The sequence below is a fragment of the Papio anubis genome, chromosome 3 (genome assembly GCF_008728515.1).
Source record: "Papio anubis isolate 15944 chromosome 3, Panubis1.0, whole genome shotgun sequence".
In the NCBI taxonomy this organism is placed as follows: Eukaryota; Metazoa; Chordata; class Mammalia; order Primates; family Cercopithecidae; genus Papio; species Papio anubis.
Window position 1 is genome coordinate 131,009,911 of NC_044978.1, and position 14,642 is coordinate 131,024,552.

The 14,642-nt window shown below is 39.9% G+C and overlaps 1 protein-coding gene across 8 annotated transcripts in view; it reads left to right on the forward strand.

Moving 5' to 3' along the window:
- AFF1 (AF4/FMR2 family member 1) overlaps positions 1-14,642 on the forward strand; it is a 207,332-nt gene that overhangs the window by 65,526 nt on the left and 127,164 nt on the right. Inside the window, exon 1 of one of the 8 annotated variants that reach the window (XM_031664594.1) lies at positions 3,943-6,698. The exons of 6 other annotated variants lie outside the window; for them this stretch is intronic. Coding sequence is in view for 1 of the 2 variants with exons in the window: in XM_031664588.1 (XP_031520448.1) it covers positions 6,682-6,698 (17 nt within the window). In the remaining variant the exon portion in view is untranslated. Of the gene's footprint in view, positions 1-3,942; positions 6,699-14,642 lie in introns of those variants that run through there. One more of the 8 variants, XM_031664588.1, reaches the window with a different exon arrangement.

Consider the following 14,642-nt stretch of genomic DNA (forward strand, 5'->3'; position numbering starts at 1 on the left):
TTGGACCAGAAAGATGTCATTGATGGAAAAACTGGTAAAATCAAAATAAAATCTAAAGTTTAGTTTATAGTAACATACTAATGTTGGTTTCTCAGTTTTGGCAAGTTACCAGTTGTAGTGTAAGATGTAAACAGTGAGGAAACTGGCTGGGGGTATAATCCTTTGCAACTTTTCTGTAAATCTAAAGTTATTCTAAAATAAAACATTTATTAAAAAATAAACTCTGTGTGTGTGTTGCAGAGGAAGTGGGGGAACTTGAGCTTGTTTGTAGACTGATAGTAAGTAATTGGTATATTGTAGGCTAATATCCCTGATTGATCAGGGTATTAGGGTAAGGAAGGGCATGTTTTATTAATGCACAAATAGGAGGAGATATGGAAAATTGTAGACCAAATCAGGTAAAGAAAAAGACATTGAGTGAAGAGGTAAAGTTGAGCAGTAATTTCTATACATGGTTTTGCTTGTATACCTCCTACAAGAATGTTGAAAAACTGTAAATCTTTATTCTCGAACCAAACAGTTGAATCAGATTTACTTTATTAGAGAAAGTCCAACTTCTGATGGCCCTATCCATCTCATTTCATAATTCTAATTTGTATACAGTCAGGCATGGGGACGTTGCCACAAGCTTGTTACCTGGACGTGTTTAATGAGGATCTATCTATTAATATTGATTTAACCTCGGGGACTCTCCTTCTACAGAGAACTGTTACTTTGGGGGTCTCGGAGGTATTTACACCTGGAGCAATGCACCATTTTAATATTTATTTGGGGTGGATGAGAGGACTGCTTTCCTTTTTCTACTTTTTTTTTTTTTTTCTGTGATGGAGTCTTGCTCTATTGCCCAGGCTGGAGTGCAGTGGTGCAATCTCAGCTCACTGCAACCTCCGCCTCCCAGGTTCAAGTGATTTTCCTACCTTAGCTTCCCAAGTAGCTAGGACTACAGGCGCACGCCACTATGCCTGGCTAATTTTTTGTATTTTTAGTAGAGACGGGGTTTCACTGTGTTAGCCGGGATGGTCTTGATCTCCTGACCTTGTGATCCACCTGCCTTCGCCTCCCAAAGTGCTGGGATTACAGGCGTTAGCCACCGTACCCGGCTCGTGCTTTTCTGTTTCAAGTGGAGAAAAGCAAGTGGGAAGTGAGAGCCTGAATCCTGGTTGTAAGAAAGAGGACATTTGGATATTAAGGATCTAGAAATAGATTTACTTCAAACCCTCTTTGCCCTTCGTTCGTGAGAATCTCCAGATAACCCTAGTTTAAAGATAAAGGCAGAGAACCTGGAAAGTGTGAAATAAGGATAGGAGGACTCCTTTGTGTTGAGGTCACAGCTGAAGGGAGAGCCAGTTAATTTCCAGTGGTGCTTATTGCTGCCCTCCTTGCTGTCTGCCTTCTGGGGAGTGCCCATTTTTATTCTCCTCCTTTATCTCCTCCCTTTTCCTGTGTCTGCTTCATTTGAGATCTTCAGTGACAACCTTGAGCACCCTTCTTTTGGCAAAGTGATTTTAGCAGTGTCCTGGTTAAACATTCCATTGAAATGAAGTAGCAGTTCTTAGGGGATTTGACCTATGTAACTTTTAGACAAAAATGCTACAAAGAGTAGAATGGTTGAATGACTATTGTGGTACAAATGCATACGTTGAATGAGGTATTTTAGAGTTCCAAATAAGGCAACCTGTTTAAATTGTTTCTTTTTCTTTCTTTCTTTCTTGCTTTCTTTTTTTTTTTTCAGAGACAGTCTTGCTGTGTTGCCCAAGCTGGAGTGAAGTGGCTCACTGCTTGGCTCACTGCAACCTCTGCCTCCCAGGTTCAAGTAATTCTTCCGCTCCAGCCTCCTGAGTAGCTGGGACTACAGGCGCATGCCAGGATTCTTGAGACAGGGTTTCACCATGTTGACCAGGCTGGTCTCAAACTCCTAACCTCAAGTGATCCGCTTACTTCAACCTCCCAAAGTGCTGGGATTACAGGCATGAGCCACCGTGCCCAGCTGGGCAATAAAGATTAACAGGCGATGTTACTCCTTATTTGTAGGGTAAATTGGCAGGACCGGGTCCAGAGATTCTTAACCTGAAATCTATGGAGCCTCACGTGCTTCCTAAATGGGTTTCAGAGGAATCAAACTGCATGGAAGTTTAACAAAGGTTGTGCTTCAGTGTCCTCAAATGTCATCAGAAAGCCAAAGAATACTGTGCCCCTCAAAGGTTAAGAATGGCTTTTTGTTCAGTTTCACTGCTGATCAAGATGGTAGGTTGGATACAATGGTGTTTTCAAAACACTTGGAAATAATAATGCCCATGTTTGTTTTGTGGTGCTTTTTTAGCCATATACAGTATCCAAGTCACAAACCATTTCTCCTATACTTAGTAATTTTAGATGTATTATAAATCTAGTACCATCCCACTTGTTTCAAATTACTCCCATTAATTTACATTACAAACCATTTTGAGATCCCAGGCAATCTCAGGTGTAATTCTAATCTGGTATTGATTCCATGTGTCTTTGGGGGTAAATATTTGCTATATTAAAAAAATACTTTCCATTTACTTATTCATTTATTTGAGATTAGGTCTTGCCCTGTCATCTAGGCTGGTGTTTAGTGGTTCCCTCATAGCTCACTGCAGCCTTGAACTCCTGGGTTCAAGCAGTCTTCTTGCCTCAGCCTCCCAAGTAGCTAGAACTACATATCCAGCTAATTTTTAAATTGTTTTTTAATAGAGACAAGGACTTGCTATGTTGCCCAGGCTGGTGTCAAATTCCTGCCCTCAAGCAATCTTTTTACCTTGCACTCCCAAAGCGCTGGGATTACAAGCATGAGCCACCATGCCTGGTCTATTTCCTCGTATTTATGTGCTGTCAGATCAATTAACATAGTTCAAAAAGTATAATTTTAATATTATCAATGTTACATTTTTAACCTTTGCTAAGTGGACATTTTATGAGTAAGTGCTATGATGAAATTTTTTTTCAGCAATTATGTCTGATACTAATTTGTTTATAGCATAAAGATCACGGTTGGTATAGATAAAACAGCAAGAGAAAAATGGGGAAAAACAGCTACCAAAAAATTCTTGAGAGTAGACTTTTGCCTGGTTTCCTTGAAGGCTTACCACTTTACTATTGCAAAAGAAAATATGTGTACAAATGTATTTTGTTGTCTGATACAGATTTCTTACAAATGAAAATAAGTGCTGGCCAATTATGGTCCTTAAAATGATTGAAGGATTATAAATCAATACTGAATCAAAAACCTCTTAAAATTATTTTCTAAATAAGCATGATCTAGGTAAATGGTTTTCAAATATAAGCAGACCACAAGCATCACCTGTAGAATTTATTGAAATGCATATCCCTGGGACCTCACCCCACAAGGATTCTATGTCAGTAGTTCTGCAACTAGGATCTGGAGTCTGTGTTTAACATATGCCCCAGGCGGTTTGACCACATTTTGCTAAAACTGATCTAGGTGCTAAGAGGTTACATGGAATAGCTGTAATGTATTAACACCTTTAATTAAAAGACGACTTGATGAGTGTGGAGAGGTGAGGGAGACATGGAAGTATTAGCAAATGATGTGGAATAATTTTGCACCTCAATTATTTTGAAACCCAAAGAGCTTTTGTATATGTACATTTTATATATTGTTATTTACTATATTAAAAATTAAAATTGAGGTATTTAAAATATTTATTTTTAAAAGCCACTATATATTGACCTAAATAAAACCTTTATAAAACCGATTTTCCAAAATTAAAAAAATTATTGAGAAAGAATGGCATTATTTTACATTCATGCAAATCTCTTTACTGTCTAGCTTAATAGAAGACAGCTAGATTCTCATACAGGTTATCCAAAATGCTTGGGACCAGAATTGTTTTGGATTTCAGATTTTTTCTGATTTTGGAATATTTGCAGTATATATTCTTGTTCCAGTGAGCATTTCCTTTGAGCGTCATGTCAGTACTCAAAAAGTTTTGGATTTTGGAGCATTTTGGATTTCAGATTTTCAGATTTGGGATGCCCAACCAGATTGAATCTGATTCTCTATTCAATCTGTTGCAGTGTTGTTTTGGTTGAAGTCTATAAAGAAAATTCAACTTCACACAGAAAGAGGATGAGTACTTTTAATACCTTCTTTGATATTATACCAAACCTCCGTAAGTGGTAGTTTCTTAAAGGTTAATTGCATTGTGGAATCTGAAATGAGCTTTTTTAAAAAACTAAACCTTTGATACATTAAAATCAGTTGGTCCGCTTTGCACTTTTTTTCAGTGTGTCTTTCATCCATGCATGATTTTGGTTTTTAAGAGGGAGTCTCACTCTGTCACCCAGGCTGGGGCGCAGTGGCACAATCTCAGCTCATTGCAACTTCTACCGCCCAAGTTTCTGGGATCACAGATGGGTACCATCACGCCCAGCTAATTTTTTGTGTTTTTGATAGAAATGGGGTCTCACCGTGTTGTTCTGGCTCTGGTATCAAACTCTTGAGTTTAAGCGATCTGCCTGCCTTAGCCTCCCAAAGTGCTGGGATTACAGGCGTGAGCCACTGCACCCGGCCTACCCATGTATGATTTTGTTATACCATTGGTCATTTGGAAACTAAGGCAGATCTTCTCATATAACTTTGATCACTGTCACCCTGATCTCATCAGGAAAGTCTTTTAAGTATTGGTGAATGAAGCTGGCAAGATTATGTGGCAGATGTAAAAAGTCTTCCAAAGTGCTTGAAAGCTCAAATTTCATCATTGGCAATAAGTACTGTCAATTGTTTTCCTCAAAGAAACAGGCTCAACTTTGTTCATTTTTAATAAAATGTCTGCCAAATACCCAAGTCAGAATAACTACGGTTTGTGAATTGTTCAAGTAAAAATGGTAGTCCATGAAAAAACAGCTAGCTCAGCTTGCAACTCAGTCACACAAGTGCTTTTCTTCTAGACAGCCATTGTACTTCAGTGTGCAGTGGACTGCTTCATGGGTACTTCCATTTTGTCACAAAGAACATCAAAAAGACCCATGCTCAAGGGTCAAGATTTAATGAAAGTAATAATTCTGACTGCTTGCTTCATTAAAGACAATCATAAAGGAAACTGGCTTAAAAAGAAAAAAACCTAACGTGTGGTAGTGAAGAATGCAGTGACTACTAGTTTCATTTGCTGCCACTGCTTTGATTAGTGCGAAGGCGCCAGCAGTTTCCCCATAATTGCTTTTGCACCATCAGTGCAAATGTCAGCACACTGAAAAGACAATGTCTTTGTGTTATTCTAAAAATAGTTCTGACCTCTGAGACGGTCTTGGGGACTCCCAAGAATCGAGTAAACACACTTTGAGAACCCTTGATAGAGATGCCTTGGGCCTCCCTGCCAGCATTGTCGTTTTAGTGCCAGGCATTAACATGTTTGTATTACACGACGATTTAGTAATACAGTCTGGACTACCTCTTTATGAGACGAGGCAATGTTGTCATGATTTTAGGTAGAAGAAATGGAGAGTCCACAGTGCAGGCAGTTATTCATTATTCATCTAAGAGTCTTCAGCTCCTCCAGTGTACTGGTCCCTATGAGATGCTGAAGCACAACCTCCCTCCATCCCTGCTCATCCAAGTATTTTCCTGCGTTTGAGACGGCTTAAACGCTTTCCATGGTCTTCTGAGTAGGAAGTGATTTCGTTTGTGCTTCGTATAGGACTTACTATATTGCATGCTCAAGTTTTTTGTTTGCTTCTTGTCAATCCCTTCATTGCTTAAGACCAAAATGAGTTACTGTTTTTCCTGTAATCTACGTGTAGTCCAAAAAAGGCGAGATGTTTTGTAAATATTTGTCTCTCTGTAAGGAAATCAAAACTGAAAGCAAAGTAACACCAAGTGTGCCCGTTTCCTGAGCTCAAGCACTGGAAGGATCAAAAGTAGCGAACTTTTGGTTTACTGCCGCGGTCTTGTTCCTGCTCACTGCCGCCTCTTGGGGCCCCATATTATTCAACAAATATTCAAATTGGAGCTGGAGTTCTGAGCGGCCGGGTACTGTGTATTCCAGCGGTGGGTGTCTGTACGTAGTTAGAACCTGGCAAGAGAGCACTCGCGAGGAGCCCGCAGGCGGGGCTGGTCGGCGCCCGGGTTCTGCCCCCTGCCCGACCCTGCCTGCCGCCTGCTGCCTGCCTCCGGCTCGGGCCGCCGAGCGCCCTGCCCATTTAAGGAGGCGGGCCGTACCACCGCAACTTTCTTGACAGGGGGTATCCCGGCGGACTCGGACAACTTCAAGGGAGCCGAGAGGCGATTTCTTTTCCTTTCTAACTGTGGCCCGCGTTGTCCTGCTGCTGGGCAGGCGCTGGGCGCCGGCGGTCTTCGAGCGTGGGGGCCCGTTGGCTTTCCCTTCTCAGAAACTGCGCCGGGGGCGCTCGCTCGCTCCGGATTCGGACGCGGCGCTCCCCAGGCTCGTCTGGAGTGCAGATCGCCGCAGAGGCCCCAGTGCCCGGATGTCCATCAGGATTAGCGCGAGCCAATACGGGCCGAGCCCGGGGCTGCGCCGAGGACGCCCGGGGCTGGAGAGCAGGTAGTCCCGTAACATCGGGGCGCCGCGCCGGGACGCGTACTCGCCCGGCTCCGCCAAATGGTGAGCGCGGCGCTGGCAGCAGGGCCCGCGGGGTGAAGGCGCTCATGGACGGAAGACCCCTGGCTCTATAAGCTGAATTATGGCAGCCCAGTCAAGGTAAGCCGGGTACCGGAGAAACTTTTTAAACGCATTCGTGGCGAGGGGAGCTGAAGGTTGCGGGGGCGGGCAGGGTGCGGGGAAGGAGACCGGCAGGAAGCAGCTTTGTCATTGCCTTCTTATCATTCCCGAGGCTGTGGCTTGACTAAATGTCAGATAAAAAACAGTTTGGAGAACATGCTGAACAATTTCTGCATAGCGGAGAGAAGGATGGAGTTAATGTGAAGATTAAAATTAGATAGCCCCCTTCTTCCCCCAGAACTGTTATTTTCCCGGACATTAAGTTCATTTCACTTGTCCACCCTTGCCTAAATTTCCATTTCGGTTCTTTGTGCGCCTACCCTTCGGTTCTCTGGATTTCTTGCTTGTTGTCTCGAGGGGAAGTTTAGAAATACGATTAATGTAAAACATAGTTCACCTTGGAGAGGATGGGTGAGAATTTGCCTGGTGAGTGAAAATTTTACTGCTAGAATGTACGATTCCACATAAAACGGCCCCGCTTACGTGAATCTGCTGAGTAGGCAAAGACCGGGAACGCGCTAGGGTGGTGAAGGGGAGAGAGGATAATGAACTGCAGTTGCTGTCAGAGGAGCGCTATTGTAAGAACCTCAAGCCCTGTCTTTCCATGGTTTGTTACTGGTTTTGTAATGAGCGTTAAAGAAGAGTGATGACAAGGCATTAGTGATTATTATCCAAACTGTTCTGTGCGATTTTTAGTTTTGACAGCAGTTGGTGCTAAGGGAGACTTAGGAGTTATATATGCATTCTCTTTCAACTGTGTTTTGCTGGAAAGCAGTTTGGTCTCATATTTAAAAATAATAGGGCTCTTCAAGCTGATATTTGATGTAGAACAGTGATTTTGGGAGGTCTCAGAAGACTTAACAAATTTCACGTCTGAAGACTCAGATCATGGAGAGAAATGAATGTTAAATGTTCATGTTTGGGCTGGATGAGACTGAATTTTTTTTCCTACGAAGTAGAACTTTCTAGGAAGGAAAGAGCTTCTCTGTGTAGAGTATCTCCCATGTGCTACCTGCTTTTTATATTTCTTCCTCTCAACCCAGTGGTTTATCCTCTGCCTCCATTTTATTGATAGTTTTAAGAAAGTGGTTCTTAATCTGGGGCCAAGTAGTAGGAGAACTTGGATGAGAAACAGAAGTTGCGTCTCTATCTTTGTTAACCTCTAACTGAAATTTAGTGTTTTTTTTTTTTTTTTAAAGTAGGAATAGAGATAAAACTATAGTACCAGTCCTGGTGATGTTATCACAAATAGAAACTATGTGTCTTTTCATAATCTTATTACAATTGTTGCAGATATCTTCAGATAACTTTTGCGCTTTCCACTCAGGAAATTAAGGAACTGCTTTATCTTGCTTAATTCAGTCGTAAAGAAAAACAGTACTGTACTATTAATTTCTTTTAAATGTTTTAATAGGTGCTTGTCTATATAATCTGGCCCCTTTGTATTCTTATGTATTTTATTTAATGTATTTAAAAACATTATTCTGATAGTGGTGTTATTCATCAGACTGCTACAGAGGTCTATGGCACAAAATCTTCCATTAAGATACCTTGATCTAAGAAGTTAGTAAATGCTGTGTGACAGAGCTCAGTAATATAGCGCAGGGATTTGAACCCAGGTGTGAGAGATTCAATGCCAGCGCTCTTAAACTAATGATAAAAATAAAATGAGACACAAGCTAAATTGGACACTGCTGTGTGCCAGGCACAGCGTTAAGCAACTTTAATTGGATTAGCTCTTTGACTCTTCTCGGGCACCTAAATAGGTAAGTACTTTTATTATCCACATTTGTTAGTTAAGGAAACTGAGGTCCTGCCTGGCTGTTTCTTGCTTGAGGTCACAAAGGTGGAGCAACGCCTGACTCCAGATCTGCTTTGCACACTTCCTCCCTTACGTGCTTCCTCTTTAATGCTGAGGTGAGATGTTAAAGGGAGCTGCCAAGCCTCAGTATAACAGTACAAAGAATGATTCCTGCTAAAATTGGTTGTTTGTAATATGTAATAATCCTGAGTTATCAATGTGGTGGTTCAGCTTGCCAGCAATTAAAATAGATGAATTGTGGTTATTTCTGATCCTCTACCTGGCCTTCCGACATTCCCTGGAACTAGGAACAGTCACAAGACTGTTACGTCTGCTGTTTTCCTTGTGTGTTGGGAGTATATCTCACATTTTGTAAATGTCCGTTTTCTTTGGTTACACCTGGAATGTGGTCCAAGTTCATTCAGATATTGTGCTCTATGGGAGAGAAGGTAATCTTTGAGATCCAAAGAGAGAATATATGGAGAAGATTCAATATATTTTGGGACTTCAGGGAAACTCTAAGGCTGGGCCACGTTGCCCTGAGTAGTGCTAAGAGAAACCGAAACATCACCTGTGATGTAAAAGCTCAGGTAGTGAACCATGTGCTATGCATTAGTGTTTGTTTGCTCTTGAGACAATTAATTTAGACTGACAGACTCATTGTACTTACGATTCATAGCTCGGTGTTTAACCACACTAGTTTCATTGTGCGTTGTTTAGTTTGATTCCTGATTTGATATTGATGGGTGATATATGACTTAATTTTTTATGCAAATTGATTAGGCAGTGTATTCCCGTCCCTGTAGTTCACTCCTTAAGGCAAGATATTGTCTCCCACATTTTAGTCTCCCCTACATAAGCTAGAAGTACTTTGAATTGAGAGATTACCTAAGTATTTCTTGGCTTGTGGACTTTTATAAATTAAGGTTGTATATTCCTCTACCTCATTTTAAAACCTAAGAGTAGGAAATTTGTTTTGTGGTTGATTTCTTCTCTTAAAGCTGGAAGACATTTCTTGACTAAAATGCGAATTAAATGCTTTTAAAATTTAAATTTGGGGGGCTATATTTTGAAAACAATGAATATTTGGTTTATTGTGTTCCCAGAGTTGTGGAGAAAGGTGGTCACTGAGAAATGTCATGTCAGTTAAAGCGGATAGTATGCTGTGTCTGGGCTCTCAGATAAGTGTGTGCTTTCTTTGGAACCTATAAACATAACAGACACATTGAATATACTTCCTTGTGGAAATTGCAACAAACTTGCTTTCTTTAATGTGAAATAGTTACAGAACATGACTTTAGTTACTGGACTCTGATGGAAAGTGCATCCAGACTATTTTATAGAAGTATAAAAACTAGCAACTGATTAACGTAACAGTTTGTAGACTTTTTTTTTTTTTTCCTGCAAGGATTAACAGTGCTTTATACTGAGGAGTGATGTTGATGAATACAGGAAAAAGGAGGGCTTTGTCTGATTCCCCGCCTCTGCTGCTAACCCTCTCATTGAAGCAAATCCCTGAATTCTAGAAAGGAAAATATACATACCTTCAAATACCATCAGGGATTAGCCAGTTAAAAAAAATCACCTGATGCTACCTGAGAACCCCTGGCCCTTCTCCACCCTGGGGCAGGGGTGTATGCGTGGGAGTGGGGGAGTTGAACTTGCTTCTTTGGGAGAGTTGAATCTGGTGGCTGAGCACGGAGCTTCTCAAAAGAAAGGATTTATAGACAAACTGCAGAAGGAAAGTAGGTTCAGTCAACTCTCCCACAGTTTTTAACTTTTGAATTTGACTAAAATTAATGTTAATGAAGCTTTGAAAAATGAATAAAGAAGCAAAGTCAGATTGTTCCCAAGATTAATATGAAGCTGGTTTTTGGTGGATCTCTTTGACTCTGGGGAGGGAAAGTTTTCCGTTGTGAAAAGCAGTGCTCTTAAACTGGTGTAGAACCAGTTTTGCCCCGCCCTATGCCCATGTCTCTGATTCTTTGAGCTAGTGATTACCTTGGAAGAAAATTCGTGAATGCAAAACAGCTTTGATTAAAAATGAGCCAATATCAAAGAGAATGCTGTGGTTTTGGAAAGGTACAGTTCAAGGAAGAGATTTTGGGACAGAAATAATTTATGTAGTATTTTGATCCATTGAGTATTCTCATTTTTTCCTTCTTGTGACACCATTGTAAACAGTGTCCTTGACAGAAGAGAAACACAAACAGGTCTTTTAAGTGATTTCTTTCTAGTTCATCCTGAGAGCCCAGTTGAGCTTCCTGACTCACAGTCTAGAGCTGCTTCCATGATAAAGACTGAAGGAGCGGTGAGTCATTTTTTAAAGTCAGCTGATTTATGGGGATGTTGTTGTTTTGGCAAAATTAATGCAAGTGATCTCTCAAGAGATTTTGCTGGATTCTCTACCATACCATGAAAAGATATTCCATAGCTGGATTTACACTCTTGAAAATGGGGTTTTTATGGGTGCTGCATTTAAAAATTTTAAATTTCAAATATATTCAGGAATAAAAATATTATAGATGAGAGAGAAATCTACTTTTTCATCTTGGTTCTGTCATTTATTTGCTGTGAGCCTCCAAATCTATTTTTTACATAATAGCTGTAAGATAGAGGAGTTATAAAGCTGATTTGTTAACTATTGCTTTGAGGTATATATAAACTTAGTTTTCTGTTAGCAAATTTCTCCATTTCATTTTTTTTGCATAAATATACCTATTTTAGTAGAGATGGGATTTCACCATATTGGCCAGGCTGGTCTCGAACTCCTGACCTCAGGTTTCTTTTCCAAGATAGGCAAATAAACTTACTCTAATTCTGTATGTCAGATACAGTGGAAATACAATATGCACCTCTAGGACAAAGTTTCTTAGAGCCACGTTTCTTGGCTCAGAAATAGAAACATATAGTGAGGCTGAGTATAATCTCTTTGTTGTGGTTCAGTTACATTTTATTGATATAGGGTGAGTACATAACTTTTACAGTAAATGATTACCAATCAGTACATTTTATTGATATCGGATGAGTACATAACTTTTACATGTTAAATGATTACCATTTTTACTTGAATGTGAAAATTGGGGGAGCTGAAGTAGTATTTTCTGTCTCTTTCAGATGGTCCTCAATTCGTTTTATTATGAATATAATGTGTTCATTTGCTCAAAATAACACAGCAGGTAGAATGTACAATGTCTTGCTCAAGTACAAATGTATCAGATGAACTTTAGATTTACACTTCAGGAGAAAATAATATGTATAACTTTTGGTGCTAATACTCCAGGGAACTAAAAGTAAAGATTAACTTTAAAACCATGCAAATTGCTGACTTTCTGTGTCTTGGCAGTGATCAGTGTTGAGAATCCCTCCCCTGTGCAAACTTTTTCCTTTTCTTATCTATCTACGGGGAGTTAAAGCTTAACCTGATGGCCACACAGCCAACAGACCTGGCATCTTGAAAGTCTTGTTCTCTGCTGAATATTTGTTTTCTTGTGTTAGTTTATTAGCTTTGTTTTTAATTTAACCAGATTGAACTGCTATCAGGTTCTTTTTTTTTTTTTTTTTTTTTTTTTTTTTTGGTTTCGCTCTTGTTGTCCAGGCTGGAATACAATGGCGCGATCTCGGGTCACAGCAACCTTCGCCTCCTGGGTTCAAGCCATTCTCCTGCCTCAGCCTCCGGAGTAGCTGGGATTACAGGCATGCGCCACCATACCAGGCTAATTTTGTATTTTTAGTAGAGGTGGGATTTCTCCATGTCGGTCAGGATGGTCTCGAACTCCCGACCTCAGGTGATCCGCCCACCTTGGCCTCCCAAAGTGCTGGGATTACAGGTGTGAGCCACCACGCCTGACTGAACTGCTATCAAGTTCTTAAGGCTATTGCTCGGAGCAGTAATTTGGTGACAGATTTAATATATTAAGAGGAAATCCCAGGGGTAACATCTTGTCTAAAGGAACTCAAGCAGACAAAGGGTAAAATATTTTTATTGACACCTAGATTGCCTTTATTTTGGTATGTTTTCAAAGGGCACTCACTGTTGGATTGCATTCTAAAAAGTACCAAGAATTGCTTTTCCTCCATGGTGGCTCATATGGGTGAGGGCTTGGAGACCCCACAGGCCACATGATCCTTTGTTTTGGTGGTCTGGGGAAGAGTTAAGGCTGTGAGGAAGATCTTACCTCTTTTTTTATTTTTTTATTTTTTCAATTTTTTACTGCTGGATTGGCAACTAAACAAATAAAAAGTAAAAGGCTATTTTAGGGGTAATATGGTCATATGAGGTTCAGGGTTCTCAAACTTGATTAGACACAAAAATCACTGTGGTTGCTTGTTAGTGTGCAGATTCTGCTCCCACTCCCCCAGAGATTCTGAGTGGACAGGTTCTGGGTGGAGCCCTGCTGTCTGTAAGGCCAGGGGCACAGGTATGGTGCTTTGTGAGATGGTGTGTGTGTGAGTGAGAGAGATCATGTAAACCATGTTGTACAATGCTATTAAAGTTTGATTTAATATATGCTTATAAATATACATTTTTCCCTCTCCTGTTGAAACAGACTGGAGGTTGGTAGAGAAGGTGGGTATCCACCTCCATGAATTTATCCTTATATTACAAACTGTTGGTTGAAATGTCCAAATGCGTCTGTTAAAAAAAATAATAATAAAATAAAATTAAAAGATACCAAGAAGCATTGTCCAGTGTTTAATCATACAGCACCTTCCAAGAATTGTCTCTTCTCAAGGACCAGGGTATTTAATTTATGTTTTTCTATCCTTGTGGGCTCCCTCCCCAGTTAAGTCTCTCTCTACCACACACACCCCAGTTTATCAGGTGGCAGTTGTTTTTGTTCCCAGGGAAAAGTTAAAATGGCTTGGTCAGTTGTGTCCAAACTTTGTGAAACTGAAATGAAAGTTTTGTTTTTTAATAAAAGCTTTGCTTAGGGGTACTGCTGAACAAATAACGTTCAATAAGACATTTTAAATGGAACTCCTACTGGGAAGTAAATGTTAAAATTATAGCAGATGTCACTTCCTGTAACAAAATTCAGGAAACAGTCTTTGGTATGTGGGTGTTGTAACTTTTCAATTCTTGGAACTTTCCTTCAGGAAACTGTCCTGTCAGAAGCAAAGCAGTCAATAAAATATGAGGCACAACTTAAATTGTGTTACGCAGTGTAATTAAATTTTGATTTGGTGCATATGTTTTTGTGGTCAAGACAGAACCGAGATTATCACGTGACTTTCATCCTGGACAATGTGTGTCTGGATAACTTGTTAAATTGCCTCTCCCCCACTGATCTCCCGTTCTGGTTGCTTTAAAAATACAGGTGTATCTGATTTACTGCGGACTTGAATTTATGGAAAGTGGTATAAATTTAATTAGTTCTCGTTTTGTACAAAACTATGAAACCTGTTTCTAACATGGCCTATCTAGTAAGTTGGTAGCTTTGAGCTTTGATAAAGTTTGAGTCCATGATATTATGGTTTAAGAAAAATTTTCCTTAAAGGAAAACAGAATGTGTTATTGAGTTAATATGCTAGGTTTTAGTTGTTAATTTACTGAAAGGATATTCATTGGTATAAAGTAACCTGCAGCTCTGTCCTTTTATATTTTTTCAGGTAATTTTGACCTAGCAATTACAGCTATAGGAATGTTTTCCTGTTACTCGTTTATAGTCTGTGTCTCCCTCTCCCCTCCAGCCTCCTTTTAGAGTTAGACAGTGCTAACTCTCCATTTAAAAACGTTGTGTAAAAATAAACTTTGTACCGTAGGGGGAAAATTAGGCAGTAACATTTACTGGCATTAGAATAGTAAAAGGATAAAATGAAACCTAGTGTATTACATTTATACATAATTGAGGTTTTATAACCTAAAAATATTGGAAAGAATTATTAACGTTATTCGAATTGTCTACTTACCTTGTGACTTGGTTTCAGTAAAATTCAAAGTACCACTGGAACTTAGTTTTTGTTTTTAAGTGGGAACTCTGCCCAGAAGACAAAAAGTCCTAGGTTGGCAGTTATAAAAGATTGAATTTGATAATTCTGTCACTGCTGATGGTGTGAGTTTTTTATTTGTTCTTACCCTTAGGGCAGGGAGGGGCCTCCTCTTACAAACACCTTCATTT